We start from the raw sequence: 18,773 nt of genomic DNA, 5'->3' as shown, positions 1-18,773 counted from the left end.
AGCGTAATACTAAACATTAGCAAGAGATATCGTTAAGAACAATTTCTTTCTTTTCCTTACCCTTTATCCTTCTATCTTACTTAGCTTCATGTTTACAATTATTTTCTGCTAAGAAACTCATCTGGCATTTAATGAAATTTCCTATTTTCATTTTTATAATTAAATAATGATTTTATCTTCGAAGTTCAACATTCAGGATTTTTATACTTTAAGGCTAAGTGGCTACTTTTCTTCTCTACCCAAGAAAAACTCATTTCCAGCTGCTTTGCTACCAAATTCCTTCCTCATTGCCATAAATGACGGATTCCACTTCCAGTTATATTTTAAAACATGGAAATTCCTAGATGTGAGTTCCACAAGACCCCTCAAAAAAGTGGGGTGTTGGGAAACACCAGCCTAAGTGATCTGCTTGATGTGTATGTGTCTTTAAGAATCCATTGTATCCGAACTCTAATGGCCCAATTCAGTGCTGTTAATACTGGAACCATAAAAGTGTAGTTCAGTTCCAGAAATATGGAAAAATATTTTAGTTTCTAAAGCATTTTAAGGGGAACTGTACACTTAAAACACACAAGTTCATAGTGTTTATCTTTTGAGATATACTCATTATCTATACAGACTTTGTACAGCTGGATGAAACCCTTAATATCAAAATGATATCTGGGCATCTATAGCCATGCTGTATCCAAGAGACTCTTTCTGTGGTCTACTAAAAGCTTACAATGAAGCCAAGACCATTTTAGATAATAAAAATGTATTATTCAGACATAAAAGCAAATCTGAAAAAGAATGCTCCAGACTATCAATGTAAATTGCTGCCAAGAAAGCCTGATTTCTAGAGAAACAGGGGTTTATCAAACAGTTTTAACATTTCAGAGCATATTTCCAGCTGCCTGTACAAAGCCCCACTGTGTGCCTCTGTGTGTATGTATACATGTAGATAAAGATACAGATGTAGATATACGTATACATATATAGATCTATCATCGTAGGCCTCCATGTACCTTCAGAGGACTAGGCGTTATACAGATAAATAAAAACAAACACTTGAAAAGAGTTATACAGCACAATGTAGACAAATATCATCTCTCGCTTCTAAGAGTTAATACTCAATGCCTAAAATAAAATCATTACAAGGACCCACCTGAGGCAGCCACCAGGATGAAGGGCCACAGAGGAGCCATTGCACCTGCCGTTGTTCCCAGGCACATCCCAAAGAGAAGAAACGTAAACTTACCTACGGGACAGAATACCACTCAATTTTTCCCAAAGGGGCCCCTCTTCACTCCGTTCTTTGCTGTTTGCCAGTTTATGCTGTCCTCACCGGTGCTATTTTGTAAACATTGAACAGGACCAAAGGCGACGCCAGCACCACACAATGTTTCAGAATTGATGCCACAGCAATACCCCTTAACTTCTCCATTTGGTTCTGCCCCAGCATCAGATCGTGGCCAACATTTCAATTTCCCTGACAAGAGATAGCTAAGTGAAAAATGTAATCTAAGAGGAGCCCCTAAGGAGGGGACATTCCACACTAATATGGTTTCCTTTACAGCCTTTACCTAAGGCAATGATCTTGCTGACATTCAGGACACTAATTTCATTAATAATTGAGACCTAAATAGCTGTTCTAAACCAGACTTATGCAGGAGCATCTTCAGTATTTGACAATGGCTATTGGACTCTTGAATCACACAAAGCTAATGGATCCCTGTTATTGTCTAATCAAGAACAGCTGCTAACAATACAGTGGGGAAAGTGCACTCTGTCTTTCCTGAGCTCCTTTAATTAAAAGTAACGTTGATGTTTGATAAATGGGGGTGCTTCTTAAATTGTCACTGAGTATACAATCCAGAAAGTAAACTATGTATGAGAGGATCCTTCTAGGCTGATTGAAGATGAGGGCTACGAAAGCTGGACATCATGTGATAAATTTTTTCTTTCATCTTTTCACTGAGCACCCACACTCTTCATTATGAAGGAAAAAGAGACCTAATTCCATATGATTCTATCTGCCACTGGTAGACCCCTAGATGCTCTAGATACAAAAACTGAATTTCATACCATTTCCAACATCTATCTGCTTTTTACTATGAGTGGGATTGTAGAGGCATAGGATTGAGATGAGTTTCACAGAGCAAACGGAGGGGAGAAATACATACCTGATCCCTGTTCTGCTAATTTATCTAGTCCCTTTGTTTACAATCTATGAAGCTGTCTCCTTAATTTTCATCTACCAATAAAACGTAGCCTGACTGACTTCCTACTGTTGGTGACAGGAGTTACAAATATGGAAAGGGAGGAAACTAGGATGAACCCTGAGGCGTTGAGTTGGTTTTGGAGGCATCAGTGTGAACTTGTGGTTTTCAATACATGTGGCTACGCATAAAAATAAACACAGATGTCAGTGTGTGTGTACAGATGTTAATACATACTTGTATCCCAAGCTCTGTCCACTGGTGAGTCTGGGAGCCAAGACACCCCAGTAGCAATGAGTATACCCGACACCCAGATCTTAGTTTCTAAATAACACACTTACCTAAAAGGAAGACATGGAGCTGAACAGGGGATGTGGGGATGTGTGAGAAGACCCCAGAACATCTTGTTGCATCACAAAGTAAAGAAGTGCTAAAAGAATGACAAGGAGGGGCACCTGGATGGCTCAGTCAGTTGAGCATCTGTCTTGGGCTCAGGTCATGATCTCGTGGTTTGTGGGTTCGAGCCCCGAGTCGGGCTCTGTGCTGACAGCTCAGAGCCTGGAGCTGTTTCAGATTCTGCGTCTCCCTCTCTCGCTCAAAAATAAACATTAAAAAATAATTAAAAAATAAAAGAATGATAGACACATGTTAAAAGGGCATAGTTAGTTGAAGGATCTCCCAAAATAAAATACAAATCCACAGGGTGCTTGAGAGGCTCAGTCAGTTAAGCGTCTGACTTCAGCTCAGGTCATGATCTTGTGATCGGCAGGTTTGAGCCCCAAGTCAGGCTCTGTGCTGACAGCTCGGAGCCTGGAGCCTGCTTCAGATTCTGTGTCTCCCTCTCTCTCTTTCCCTCCCCCGCTCATTCTCTCTCTCTCTCTCTCTCTCTCTCTCTCTCTCTCTCTCTCTCTCTCTCAAAAATAAACATTAAAAAAATTAAAAAAAAAAAAACGAATCCACAAGTCCATGCTGATTTAAATAAATGAATGAAATGAAGACTTTTCCTTAAGTTAGAATGCCAGCTAATACATGTAGAAGGAATGTCAGAATCTTCATAGTCATAATTCACTCAAAAAACATCAGTGGCTGATAAAACCTAGCTGGCGAAAGTTTGATGAAAAACAGGACACTTACACAACATACTTATTAATCAGAATGAGTAAAAAAAAAAAAACAAAAAAAAAACAAAAAAAAACTTTCCGTGGAGAAATCTGGCAGACAACACATTAATCAAATGATGAAAATTAACGTTACCAATCACGGGAGTTGTGTGCCATGAGATAGGAGGGACTGAGAAGACACAGCTGCACTTCTGTGATCATCCTGCCAAAAATTCAAAACTTGGATCTATCTGGAAGGAGACACCAGATAACCCCATACTGCGGGACACTCTACAAAACAGCTTATAATCTTCAAAAGTGTCAAGGTTAGGGAAGCTGAGGAAAGACGGAGAAACCGTGTCCCATAAAGCCGATTAAGGAGACATGACAACTCGGTGCAATGTGTGACTCTGGATTGGATCCTTTTGTTACAAAGGAACATCTTGGGGAGACTTCGCAAAATCCAAGGTGGGGGCCTAGAGACTCCCGATTTTGATGGAATTGAGATCATGTAATGTTCTTGTTCGTAAGAATCACATTCTAAGCACTCACAGGCGACAGAGCATCATGTTGGCAAACTACTCTCAAACGGTTGGGGGCGGGATTCATTTTACTATTCTCCCAGTCTTGCTGTGTATCTGAAAATATTTCAGAAAAAAAAAAAAAGAAATGTAACCTGGTAGTGAAAATTTGATACAAACTTATGGAAAGTTTAGAAACATCCTTGAAAGAGGATGGCCAGATAAATGGGGCTTTATCAAGAGATACGATCACCAAAGACTGATCTGGCCACCAAAGTCCCAGCACTTTCCATGAGGAGAAAAGCAAGCTGCAGACAGACGTATCTATGTACCTAGCACTTTTTATGGGAAGGCGACACAGAAGCTTCCCTTTATGCAAAGGTTTAATCGCGATGATGATCGGCATTACATTCTTGCCACACATTTTATTTTAGCAAGCCATGGTAAGTCAGACCTTCTGGGATATGCTTTCCCCTCCCTTTTCTTCTCACTTCCTCATGTACCCATCTGTTACTGGAAGGCCACTGCTAATGATGTGTAATACAGGTACATTACAACCTTCATTAGCTAATTTAACAACAGTCTGGTGATCCTGCCCATTACAGCTCTTTATTGGCTGATGAATTCTGCCAAGATGGGAACGGTTTTGTGTGACTGACTTGTTTTCAAAATAGTTTATACACAGACGCTTCCCCATCTTTCCTTGATCGCCTTGCTCTGAATCACCAAATGGCTCAGATGTTTGTTTTTCCAATCTTACTGTCCTGTCTGGATTTAGTTTGTTTACTTGGTGCCTTTAGATTTGGTATCTCTTCCCTGTTCACTTTTTTTTTCATGAAAATTTAATTTTTCATGAAATTTTTCAGGAAAATGGTCTCTTCTCACTCATTAATACAGTACTTTTTATCCATTACTCAAAGATCTCACCACACCCCTCTAAGCTATTTAGGAAGGATGAATGTGAGGTGAACCCCGTTCAGGCCTTTCAAGCAGATCAGTGTATTAAAACGAAAAAAATGGAATTGTCAGAAGCTAAGCATTCAGCCTTCTTAAAATATCAGCTAAGAAAAAGACTTAGTAATCTGAGGTTTGAATCTGTTGTTTCTTGAATGCAGTCTAGGGTCAGGCCTGTCACTAAGAGGCTACCTAGAGATGTATTTCTCTCAGAAGTCCCATCTCCACATTCCCAGGAGCCCTTGCACTTTGTCTCTCCATTATTTCCAAGTAAGATACAACACCTCTTAGCTGGACCAGGGTCTTTTGGAAGGAGGAGGGGGAGAGGTTTTATTATGCAAACATAATAAGAAGTGTTTATTATGCAAACAGCAACTGAGTTATGTGTCCTTTAAGACTACTAAATAGTTTTTAATTACTGCTATATCAGTAAATCCCATAAATATGCAAATGCAATTAGTTCACAAAACAGACCTTAAATATCTTTATTCCTCTCCAACAAAATTCTTTGAAGTTAATCGCTAACTCTCTTTGTTCACTCTCTTGGCAGTTGTGCTAACATTGACAGGAATTTTGACAGATGTACATATTCAGGGGAAACCACATTTTCTGAGCACATCTGGTCAGGCTGGAGCAGAAAAGTAGAAATGGACACTCTAGCCGAAATCAAATATTTAATGAGTACAGTCCCATGTGAAACTTCTTTTACTCTATAGCATTATCCTCTGAAATAAATATCAAGGTAACCACTGGGACGCCACTTCAAATACAAAGCCGCACTCAACATTTGATTTTCTTCTGGCTCAGAATTTCATTTTTAATAATAACGCACATTTTCTCCTGGTCCTTAAAAATGAATGAATGAATGAATAAATGAACGAACGAACGAACGAACGAACGAAGGAACAGAGGAATAGTATCCCCCATGACCCTGGCCCTTCCTGGCTATGTGACATGGTTTTCTATGGGAAGTCATGGAACACAGGAGTAAGTTTCCCAGGCTTTGGAATCTGACACATCTCAGTTGCCCTCCCAGCCCCATCACTTGCTAGATGCTCATGGCCGTGGTCAAATTGCTTACTGTTTTTAAGCTTCAGTTTTCACATCTGTAAAAAGGGTGTAATAGGCTCTGTTTTCTATGGCAACAAAACAAATTCCTACACACTTAGCAGCTTAAAACCAAACTCGTTTGTGAGCTCATGGTTCTGTAAGTCAGAAACCCAGGTACAGCTTGAATGGGTTCTCTGCTCAGGGTCTTAGAGGGGGAAGTCATGGTGGTATACTGGAAATGGCTCTTACTGCATCAAAAGGGCCAACTGTGTACGTCCCTTCCCAACTCTGTTCAGTGACATCAGGTTAGCAGCTTGAGAGCAGCCATGATGGGAATGTCTGCCACACGGACGTCGGACATCGGCAAACGCTGCCAGTCAGGGCTCCTCCCGCCAGCTGGCCACCAAACACCTGCTAGTGTGCTATGGCCCACTCCCTTGAACTTCCAGGGTCTTACAGATACCTCCTACATTATGGCATTTATGCAAGTATATTGTGACCTTCCTGTCTCTTCCAGAATCCTGTGAATTCTTTGAAGGTAGAGCACTGTACCTAATTCATCTTTGTGTCTCCAGCACAGAGCTTGGCACCTAGTGAGTACTCATTAAATACATAAGGAGGATGGAACAAAGAGAGGGAGGGAAGAATTAACAGGCGGGCAGAAAAGAAGTTTGGTTTATGCAAGAAAGAGGACACACCAAAAGGGATGAGCTTTTTCACAACCATACCCAATATGCTGTCCTTCCTCCACCATCTCAGAAAGGATGGGCGGGAACGATGACTCGGGTTCAGAGCAAGATCGCTTTTGGTGGGTTTGGTCCAGAGCCAGCCAGCAAGCCATGCAAAGGATACACACTGGATCCAGACACAGGGAGTTCATGCCTCTTTGATTCTCTCAGAGGGTGCTAAAATTCAGGGGTCTCACAGTCACCTGGAGAGAGATGTCTGTCCCCCCGCCCCCCAAAAAAAAAAACACTAGAGGAACATGGGATCACATGGTTTGCTGCTTCTTGTCATGCCTCTGAGGACATCGGTTCCAGGATGCTGCTTCAACTGCCATGTAAGGCAGGTGGTCTTGGTAATCTGCATCGTCCAGGCCTTCTGCACACATTATGGGCCTTGAAGTCTTGCTGTGCCAGCTCTGGGCATCTCCCCGGATCTGTGGCGCACTGCAGGACCCAGGGCTTCTCCATTTAGGTCCATTTAGAACACTTCTGTGGAGAGACCACGGTCAACCACAGCAGCCAGTAAGATATTCTGGTTCAGGTCTAAATTTCTGGATATTTCCAACTCTGCTGCGGACTCAAGATGGGGCAAGGGCTTTGATCTGCTGGAGCCTGTTTTATTTATCCAGCCGTCCATGTGCTCACTATGTGGGGAGTTGTGGTGGACACTGGGGAATATAAAGAAAGTTCAAGGAACTTGGAATAGAGGTGATAGATAAGAAACACTGAGCACACAATGAGATAAACACTAGCTAGCTGGTAAGTGAACTCGGGACAATGGAAGCAAAAAGAGGAGCCAGACTTGGGGTGGGGTGAGAAGAGGGGTTTCACAAATAGCATTTGTGTTGGGAAAAGGCGAGGGCAGGAAGAGTGGAACTCCCAGCAGAAGGAATAAGGTAGGAAAAGGGCGAATGGTACCTTCCCTGGGACTGCAAGCCTCCTTTTGTAAAACTGGGGAGCAGACAGAACACAGGTTTCTACCTGAACCAGCCTAATTGCCCAAAGAAAGGCCAGTTGCTTTAAACATAAACACATGAAATAAAGTAAAAGAAAAGCAAATTAGGGAGCAGATAATTCTAGACTCACAAGATGAGCGGATTAACACATGCATGTTGCAAAGTGTTGAGGGAGGAATAAAACAGAAAAGGGAAATATTGTATAAGTCTGTATAAGTGCCGTTATTATAAAGCTGTCTCTAAATGGTCTGTGGCAATTATTCTAAAATGCACAACAGCTGTATTTGTCCCCTTTCTGCCACTGCTGAAATTTACACTGTCATTGCTCCAGGAGGATGGCTTGGCACTAATAACAGGCTGGCTGACTATGGCTGGAGTGTGACAGACCTCTAGTTAGAGCCCTTAAAGAGGAGAGAGGAGTGGGAAAATGAAAAGCACAGTGGAAGCCAAAGTAGATGTAGTCAGAGCACCGCCTTGTGGCAGCCACTGCACCTGCAGCTCCAGGGAACATCCATCCAACCTATTGTCCGTTGTACTTTACTGTTCACGTTTCCACAGCTTGAAAGTCATGCCATGCCTCTATTCATGCCTCTTGTCTTCTTTGCTCTAAACATTCCTCTCCAGGTTCCCCAACACCAATTCATCTAATCTATTTCTACTTTGCTTGCAACTGTCAACAAATTCCTCTTTGCTTACTTCCTTATTACTCTTCCTTCTCCAAACTCTTGGTCCCAGGAGCACCCAAGTTTCCCAGTGATGTTTGAAGAGGTAGTTTCTCTTTCTCCCTAAGAGTGGAAATAAAGAAAGCCTTGGCTCTCCACTTCTGAAATGTTATAAAAAGTATTATTAAAAATCATATAAGGGCGTCTGGGTGGCTCAGTTAGTTGAGCGTCCGACTTCAGCTCAGGTCATGATCTCACGGTTTGTGGGTTCGAGCCCCATGTCGGGCTCTGTGCTGACAGCTCAGAGCCTGGAGCCTGCTTCCAATTCTGTGTCTCCCTCTCTCTGTCTCTGCCCCTCCCCCATGCATTCTCTCTCTCTCTCTCTCTCTCTCTCTCCCTCCCTCCCTCAAAAATAAACATTAAAAAAAATAAGAGATGAATTTAAAAATATTTAGTGTTTACTTATTTTTTGAGAGAAAGTGACAGAGTGTGAATGGGGGAGGGGCAGAGAGAGAGGGAGACACAGAATCTGCAGCAGGCTCCAGGCTCTGAGCTGTCAGCAAAGAGCCTGATGCAGGACTCGAACCCATGAACCCTGAAATCATGACCTGAGCCAAAGTTGGATGCTCAACCAACTGAACCACCTAGGAGTCCCAAAACCAATAAAGAATATTAATGTTATAAAGGTCCACCTTTTCTAGAATGTCATATAGTTAGAATCATACAGTATGTAGCCATTTCAGAATCAGACTTGTAAATACAGAGAACTGATGGTTGCCAGAGGGGTGGGTTTGGGGGTCGGGCAAAATAGGTGAAGAGGAGTGGGAGATACAGGCTTCCAGTTATGGAGTGAATAAGCCACCAGAATAAAAGGCACAGCATAAGGAACATAGTCAATGGTATTGTAATAGCGATGTATCAGGATGTATCAGGACAGACCAGTAGCCACACTTGTGAACACAGCATGACATATAAACTTCTTGTATCACTATGTTGTATATATGAAACTAATGTAACATTGTGTGTCTATTATACTTAAATAAAACATAAAATAAAACCATGCATTTTCTCTAAGCACTAGGTTAGGGGCATTACACAAATTTTGATATATTGTATATTCATTACTTTTCTGTCTTAAATATTTTCTAACCTCTCGTGATTTTTCTTGCCCCACAGATTATTTAGAAGTTGTTTATTTTAAAATTTGGGATGTCTTTCTAGATATTGTACGATCTTCCTCAACTTGTGATGAGGTTACATCCCCATGAACCCATCATAAGTTGAAAATATCATTAAACAGAAAATGCATTTAATACACCTAACTTACCAAACATCATAGCTTAGCCTACCTGACCTTAGCTGGGCTCACAACACTTACATTAGCCTACAGTGGGAGAAATTCATCTAGCGCAAAGCCTATTTTATAATAAAGGTTAATCTCTCATATAATTTACTCAATACTATACTGAAAGTGAAAACCCGAAACCAGAATGGTTGCATGGGTATAGAATGGTTGTAGGTGGATCCATCGTCGACCCTGGCGACCACGTGGCTGACTGGGCATGGTGGCACAAAGCTGCTGCCCAGTGTCACAACAGAGAACCATACTGTACAGCAGCAGCTCAGGAAAAGATCAAAATTCAAAATTCATAGTGGTTTCTAATGAATGTGTATCACTTTTGCACCATTGTGAGGTTGAAAATTGTAAGTGGGATCTTCAAAAGTTGGGGACCATCTGTACTGTTCTTGACTTGCAATTTAATTTTGTTGTGGTAAAAGAACATATTCGATGATTTCAATAATCTTATTTTGATTGAGAGCTGTTTTGTGGGTTAGCATATGATCTGTTGTAAAAGCACCGTGTGTACTGAAAGGAAGGTGCAGTCTGACATCGTTGGATGTAACATTCCGTGAATAACAATTAGATCAAGGTGGTACATAGTGTTGTTTGGGTTATATTTTTGCGGTTCTTTTCTGTCTCTTGTTGTACCACTTCCTGTGGGGTGTTAAAACCTCCTACTACCATTGTGGAATTGTCCATTTCTTCTTTTTATCCTTTCAATTTTTGCTTCATGCATTTTAGGAGCTCTGTTATTAGGCACATACACATTGACCCACATTTACGAATATCACGTCTTCTTGATGAATCCATGTATCTGTCATTATAAAATGGCCCTGTTTCTGATAATACTCTTTGCCACAGGTCTGTTTTGTCTGATATTAATACCCACTGTGGCCTTTCCATGCTTATTTACATGCTTTAACAGGAACTTATTTCTCACCATGCTCGGGGCTGGAAGTCTAAGGTCAGGGTGTAAGCATGATCAGGTTCTGGTGAGGGACCTCTTCAGGGTTGCAGGTTGCTGGCTTCTTGTATCCTCATATAATGGAAAGGGGACTAGAGAACTCTCTGGGGCCGTAATATATAATAAGGGCATTAATTTCATCATGAGGGCTCTACCTTCATGACCTAATCACCCCCCAGAAGGCCTCACTTCCTAATTGGGGGTTAAGATTTCAATATATGAATTGGGGGGGGGGTGGAAACAAACATTCAGTCCATGGCACATGGTATGTCTTCTCTTTCCATCTATTTGCTTTCAGCCTACATGTGTGTTTATATTTAAAGCATATCTCTTACATGGAGCATATTTGGGTCTTCTTTTTCATTTCATTTTGTTAATTTCTGCCTTTTAATTGGAATATTTGATCCACTAATATTTAAAGTAGTTTTTGATACGTTTGGATTTAAGTTACCCATTTTATTATTTGTATTTTATATTCTTTTTTTAAAAAAACTCCTCCGGGGCGCCTGGGTGGCTCAGTCGGTTAAGTGGCCGACTTCAGCTCAGGTCATGATCTTGCAGTCCGGGAGTTCGAGCCCCACGTCGGGCTCTGTGCTGACAGCTCAGAGCCTGGAGCCTGTTTCAGATTCTGTGTCTCCCTCTCTCTGACCCTCCCCTGTTCATGCTCTGTCTCTCCCTGTCTCAAAAAATAAATAAAACGTTAAAAAAAATTTTAAAAATAAATAAATAAATAAATAAATAAATAAATAAATAAATAAACTCCTCCTTTTCTGCCTACTTTTGGATTTTAACTTTTTAAAAATTTTAAATGTTTATTTATTCTTTTTTTTTCAACGTTTTTTTTATTTTTTTTTATTTTTTTATTTTTGGGACAGAGAGAGACAGAGCATGAACGGGGGAGGGGCAGAGAGAGAGGGAGACACAGAATCGGAAACAGGCTCCAGGCTCCGAGCCATCAGCCCAGAGCCTGATGCGGGGCTCGAACTCACGGACCACGAGATCGTGACCTGGCTGAAGTCGGACGCTTAACCGACTGCGCCACCCAGGCGCCCCTATTTATTCTTTAAATAGAGAGAGAGAGAGAGAGAGAGAGACAGAGCACGAGCGAGGGAGGGCAGAATGGGCGACAAAGAATGTGAAGCAGGCTCCAGGCTCCAAGCTGTCAGCACAGAACCTGACACAGGTCTCAAACTCACAAACCACGAGATCATGACCTGAGCTGAAGTTGGATACTTAACCGAATAGGCCACCCAGGCACCCCTGGATTTTTTGGTTTTTAATAAAGATTACCTATTGGCTTTTTAGCTATACTTTTTGCACAACTCTTTTTAGTGGTTATACTAGAAATTAAAATAAACATTGTTCACACAGTCTACTTTTCAAGTTACTACAGCACTTTCCCATCAAATGTAGTTACCATGCAATCATTTGGTTCCATTTACTGGCCCCTGCCATCACCACGCTCCGGTGTGTCATGTGTTACATCTAAATAGATACACCCCACAAGACAGTGTGAGAGTTTTTCCTTTACACAATACGTACCCTACTATAAAGCCAAGTCAATGACTTTTTCATTTCAAATACCGAATGTTTAAGCTTGATTTTTTTTTCATTTTGTTATTATGTTTTATAATTATCTGTGGAGGTTCTTCCATTTTGCTTACTACAAGTATGGTTTTCTTTACTTCACAGAGCTTAGTTATCACAGACACTTTAATGTTCTTGTCTAATGGATTCTAACATCTTCATCTGGCCTGTCTTTTCTCTTGGTAAGTGATCATATTTTCCTGGTTCTTTATATATCAAGTAATTTGGGATTGTATTCCTACATATTATGTTTGTTTTTAATGTTTTTTTTATTTTTTTGAGAAAGAGAGAGAGAGCAAGAGAGAGGGAGGGTTGGGATATAGGGAAAGGGAGACACAGAATCGGAAGCAGGCTCCAGCCTCCAAGCTGTCAGCACAGAGCCCGACGCAGGGCTTGAACCCATGAACTGTGACATCATGACCTGACCTGAAGTCAGACGTTTAACCAACTGAGCCACCCAGGTGCCCCCTTATATATTATGTTTTACCGAGACTCTCAATTCTCTGTCTAAAGGATGGAGAGGGTGTGTGTGTGTGTGTGTGTGTGTGTGTGTGTGTGTGTGTGTGTGACCTCTTTCTCCAATGAATGTCGATGTTTTTGTGCTTTGGCAGCGAATTAATTTGGTGAGACTCAAACTGCAAACTGTCTCTTTTGGACACAGGCAACAGCTCAAAGCTCATCTGATTTCTTCTGTCCTTTTTGAGGTGCTTTGCGGCTGCTGGAAGGGTCAGCCAGAGACGTGGTTAGACTCTGCACAAAAACCTGGGGATCTTTTTCTCTACCTCTCTCCTCTTCACAATTCCCTCCCTTTCTTTTGGGTTGCCATGTTTGTCCTAAACTCTAGTTTTTGGTTCCTCAGTCCAGAAGCCTGGTTGGTTTTCCACTAGCACTTCAACCACCGCATGTCATGCTGTGACTATGGTCCGTTATCTGAGTAAAGCTGAAATAGTGGGGCACACACCCCTCGTCGGACCTTTCTGCCACGTTACGACTCCCTTTTGAAACCTCTATTCAAGCTCCAGATACTTCAGGTACTTTTTATTTTGCCCAGACTTTGTAACTGTTATCTGTTAGACAGCAGATTTGTTAAGATCTTAATCCTCCATACCAAAAGCAACATTCTTGATTAATTTATTTTATAAATTAAAAAAAAATTTTTTTAATGTTTATATCTGAGAAAGAGACGGAGAGAGAGTGCACAAGTAGGGGAGGGGCAGGGAGAGAGAGAGACAGAGAATCCGAAGCAGACTCCAGGCTCTGAGCTGTCAGCACAGAGCCCGATGTGAGGCCCGAACTCCCAAACTGTGAGATCATGACCTGAGCTGAAGTCGGACACTTAATGGGCTGAGCCACCCAGGCGCCGCTTGATTAATTTATTTTAAAAAGCAACACAGTGGGGTGCCTGGGTGGCTCAGTCAGGTGGGTGTGGAACTCTTGATTTCAGCTCAGGTCATGATCTCATGGTTCACGAGTTCAAGTCCCATGTCGGGCTCCATGTTGATGGTGTGGAGCATGCTTTGGATTCTCTCTCTCCTCTCTCTCTGCTCCTTCCCTGTGCATGCACATATGCTAACTTTTTCTCTCTTAAAATAAATAAACTCAAAAAAAGGCAATACTATCTCAGCAACATAAAAAGAAAATAAATATAACTTGTTATGGACTGAACGTAATCATCAAAATCACAATTATTAATTACTAAGTTTTCAAATCTGAAGAAAAATAAATAAGAACTACAAGTAACAATGAATCACATAAATTCTGTAAAAAAATTGAAAGTATTTTCAGTCTGTCATTTATAAGAGGGAAAATGAGTTCTAGTAGCTGTTAAATACCAAGATAAGGGCTTACATTGTATATACATACCACATCTTCTTTAGTCATCGTTCAATGGACATTTGGGCTCTTTCCATAATTTGACTATTGTTGATAGTGCTGCTATAAATATTGGGGTACATGTGCCCCTTCGAATCAGCATTTTTCCATCCTTTGGATAAATACCTAGTAGTGCAATTACTGGGTCATAGGATAGTTCTATTTTTAATTCTTTGAGGAACCTCCATACTGTTTTCCAGAGTGGCTGCACCAGTTTGCATTCCCATCAACAGTGCAAAAGTGTTCCCCTTTCTCCACATCCTCGCCAACACCTGTTGTTTCCTGAGTTGTTCAGTTTAGCCATTGTGACCAGTATGAGGTGGTACCTCATTGTGGCTTTGATTTACATTTCTCTGATGATGAGTGATGTTGAGCAACTTTTCATGTGGCTGTTGGCCACCCGGATGTCTTCTTTGGAAAAGTATCTATTCATGTCTTCCACCCATTTCTTCACCGGATTATGTTGTTTTGGGTTGTTGAGCTTGATATATTCTTTATAGATTTTAGATACCAACGCTTTATCCAATATATCCTTTGCAGATATCTTCTCCCATTCTGTCTGTTGCCTTTTAGTTCTACTGATTGTTTCCTTTGCTGTGCAGAAGCTTTTTATCTTATATGCAATGGAATATTACTCAGTGATCAAAAAGAATAAAATGTTGCCATTTGCAGCGTGGATGGAACTAAAGTATTATTATGCTAAGCAAATTAATTCAGTCAGAGAAAGACAAATACCATATGATTTCACGCACATGTGGAATTTAAGAAACAAAACAGATGAGCATAGGGGAAGGGAAGGAAAAATAACATAAAAACAGAGAGGGAGGCAAACCATAAAAGACTCTTAAGTACAGATAATAAACTGAGGGTTGCTGGAGGGGAGGTTGGTGGGGGGGGGATGGGCTAAATGGGTTATGGGCATTAAGGAGGGCACTTGTTGGGATGAGCGCTGGGTGTTATATGGGAGTGATGAATCACTGGGCTCTACTCCTGAAACCAACACTACACTAACTGGAATTTAAATTAAAAAAAAAAAAAAAGGTAAGGGCTTACAACACCAAAGCTTCAGATTTTTAGTCTTTATGATAACGAAGACAGAGATTCCCAAATAATGTGTGTCCATGGTGAGGGGGAGGCCAAAATATACACCATATATGGCTTTTCTAGTATGGTTAAATACTAAGAATGAATTCCTAGACAAGAAAAGAAACAAAAACATCACTTTTGTTAAACTTTTGCTTCAATAAGTGCTCCTTCCCCAACCAGGAACCTCTAGCACTGGCTCTGAACAGGCAGGCTTCCTTGGTAATGTCCACAAAGTGACAGAAAGGGGCTCTTGACCCTATTCAGTTTGAGCAATGCAAATTTTGTTTTTATAAAAATCAAAACTTATTTAAGTGTCACTTCATAATGCGGAAAGTATTTTCATCACGTTCTCCCAGCGAGGTCACAACCAGATCATGGACCTGCTCTCCATGATCAAGCCAGAGTGTTGGTCTGGCTGCTATTCCATTCTCTTTGTCTTGCCAATGAATTAATGAGCTTTAACATATGACAATAATTGTGGGGATCACTGTTCCTCTTTTCATAAAGTTAAGGGAACCAAATTTGAGAATCCTCTACTTCAAATAACATGACTAGTAATTTCGAGCTAAGTAACTTTTCCAAATCTTTTTACTCCTTGGTACTAGAGAATCTTGATTTGCACAGACCAGCTCTCTGAACTGCCAGCCCAAAGCACGCACTACATACCTGTCCTCCTGGACACAACTGATGTCCCCTCTATGGAGTGGCAGCTCCTCAGAAAAATGGCTCAAGAGTCCACTCTATTCAGGACACTGTCTTCCTTTGGTTTTCACTTTCTGGTTACTCTGGAGAAGTAGAAGAGACAATAAATACTCCAACAAACCACTGTTTCCAAATTTTAAAGTTGTTCCCTTCAACGTTCCAGGTCTAAATAAAATTCTAAAACTGTCTTCTCTCATGGGAAGAAAAAAATCCCACAAAAGCAAAAACAAAAACCCATTCAACTTCTGCCCCCCTCTGGCAGAGACCATCAAATATTTTCCCCCCTTTTAACTCCACGTTGTCTCCTTTCTCTTCCGGGATGGCTCTCAGGCACCTCTAGGCCTTAAATGCCACAGAGGATGGCTTACAAAACTGAAAAAGCTACCCAGTCCCTTAAGGGCAAGGGTCTCCAGGCAGTGATCCCACCCACCTTCAATGGGGTGCCCTCTACTCCCTCTGGCAATGTTCTTTAGAAACAGATGAACCAGTTCTTATTAATGATACATACTTAATCAGACAGGGCTAGAGATTTGCATTTTAGTTATATCTGAAAGACTTTGGGTTACACTACGGTGAGATTCTCTAGGAATTGCTTACTTTCAAGATAAACTGCTCCGTAGTAGGATGACCAGACAATTTAACATCCAATCCTAGAAGTTTGAGGAAGGAAAAGCTACCAAAAATCATTCCGGGGAAAACAGGGGGGGTGGGGTGGGGTAAACCGTAATTGCCTCAGGCAAACTGGGACCTGTGGTTAACTCCACTTATAACTAGTCTTTAATGGCCTGCCAAGACTCCCATTGTCTTACTCTCTGCTTTCTCTGTCAACTCAGTTCAGGTAACACCTCCTCCGAGAAATCTTTACAGGCTGTTTCTTCTAATGATTCATCTTTCCTGGGTTTCTTTAAGCCAGAATCTTATATTTTACCTCAGCCTATAGAAAGAGAGCTAGACTGCTTAGCTTTGAATCATGGCTCCCGTCTTTATAGGAGAAAAGTCTTGGGCAAAGTACTTTATCTTTCTGTGATGGTTTCTTCATTTGTAAAGGAGGTATTAATAATAACAGCACTTCATAGGGTCTCGTGAGGATTAGTTCATACTTGCAAAGCACTCAGGACACCACCTAGCCTATAAGTGCTCAGTGAAGTTATTACTTCCTCTAAAAATGTTCTGTTTTCTTCCAAGGTCAAGTTATCAGATCAGTAAAAACATCCGCATTTCCGAAGGCAAGTTTGTATTAGTTACTCTGGCCTCAACTATTTTTTCAAATTCTGATATTTTGAGGAGGAAGATTTTTCACTTCAACGGGGCCCTGGGTGAAAACATTAAGTCACCTTAAGTTCCAATTTATGCTTCTAGTACTTGCTGCATTATACAAACTTCTATTTTTTTTTCCTGGGTAGCTTTCTGGTTTTTATCTTAAATGATATTTTCGGTTTCTGTAGGAGGCCACAACTTTGACATAGAAGTCTTTCCCCAAATCTTGAAGCTAAAGAGGAAAATGTTTTATAAAATAGAATTTCTAGCTCATTGGACATCATCTAAAATATGGATTTGGGGCACACTCTGCATAAAAAGGAATGGTAATATTTTTCATTTATCTTGGTGATAGTTCAAATTATAATTCCAGAGAATTTTTTAAATTTTTTTTTTTATTTTTTTTTCAACGTTTATTTATTTTTGGGACAGAGAGAGACAGAGCATGAACGGGGGAGGGGCAGAGAGAGAGGGAGACACAGAATCGGAAACAGGCTCCAGGCTCTGAGCCATCAGCCCAGAGCCTGACGCGGGGCTCGAACTCACGGACCGCGAGATGGTGACCTGGCTAAAGTCGGACGCTTAACCGACTGCGCCACCCAGGCGCCCCTTAATGTTTATTTTTTTAAGACACACACACACACACACACACACACACACACACACACACACACACAGTGTGAGCAGGGGAGGGGCAGAGAGCGTGAGAGGGAGACACAGAATCTGAAGCAGGCTCCAGACTCTGAGCTCCAGCACAGAGCCTGACTTGGGGCTCGAACTCACAGACCGCGAGATCATGACCTGAGCCGAAGTGGGATGCTTAACCGACGGAGCCACGCAGGGGCCCCTAATTTCAGAGAATGTTAAATTTCTGCCTCATGCATCAGCCGGCATTCAAAAGGGTAACCTGCAAACCACAGAGACTTTTCTCAATATTTTTTGAGGGCACGGAAACATCATTAGAGCAAGGATTGATAGGCTTTTCATTTTAAGTTTAATGTTCTTTTAAACTTTTGTATTACTGAGTAGTTAATAAAATTTATGTAAAATGATATAATGAACCCTCATGTAAATACCACTTGATTTATGAAACCAGAACATTAGGAGTACCTGTAAATTCCCTTATATGCCTGTTCCCTATCCCTTCCCTTCCCTTATCTGTCCCTTCCCTTCCCATCCCTTCCTTCAGAGCTTCTAGTTCAAATTTTGTGTTTATAATATTCAGGCTTTCATTTGTAGTTTAACCATATGTTTATCTCCCTAGATGATATATTATTTGATGGTTTTTGTAATTCATACAAATGGAATTACATTATGTGCCATCTTCTGTGATTTGCTTGATCCCCTACAGTACTATGTTCCTAAGATTCATCCATGATATTGCATAGCTGTAATTCACTCATTTTAACTGCTCTATAAAGTTCCATCGAATGACAACACAAAACAATTGATCAATTTTACCGTTGATATATTTAGGTTGATCCCTGCTTCATCTGCCATTAAAAAAAATGTGTTAACAACATCTTATACATATATCCTAACTAACACTAAGAATTGTTCTAGGATACATACTTAGGACATGCTGAATGTGAGGCACACACAACTTCAAATTTTAGTACTAGATGCCAAATTTTTCCAAAGTGGCTGTGCTAATTTACACTACCAGCAAGTGTGTAAGTGTTCTCCCATTGCTCCACATTCTTGACCACACTTGTAATTGTGGTATTTAAAAATTTTTGCCAACTGGATGCATGACATGGCATCTTTGTGGTCTTAATTCCTGTGTTCCTCATTATC

General features: G+C 41.0%; 1 protein-coding gene across 1 annotated transcript in view; it reads right to left on the bottom strand.

The window, feature by feature from the left end:
* Positions 1 to 18,773, bottom strand: part of HTR3B (5-hydroxytryptamine receptor 3B) — a 57,969-nt gene that overhangs the window by 36,315 nt on the left and 2,881 nt on the right. The window contains 3 exon segments of the mRNA XM_045038322.1: positions 1,145 to 1,237; positions 1,325 to 2,628; positions 15,684 to 15,802. Of these exon segments, the coding sequence (XP_044894257.1) occupies positions 1,145 to 1,211 (67 nt within the window). The 5' untranslated portion in view covers positions 1,212 to 1,237; positions 1,325 to 2,628; positions 15,684 to 15,802.

The sequence above is a fragment of the Felis catus genome, chromosome D1, assembly GCF_018350175.1.
Source record: "Felis catus isolate Fca126 chromosome D1, F.catus_Fca126_mat1.0, whole genome shotgun sequence".
Lineage (NCBI taxonomy): Eukaryota > Metazoa > Chordata > Mammalia > Carnivora > Felidae > Felis > Felis catus.
Note: the sequence above shows the minus strand (reverse complement) of the source record. Positions and strands in the feature narration are given on the sequence as shown.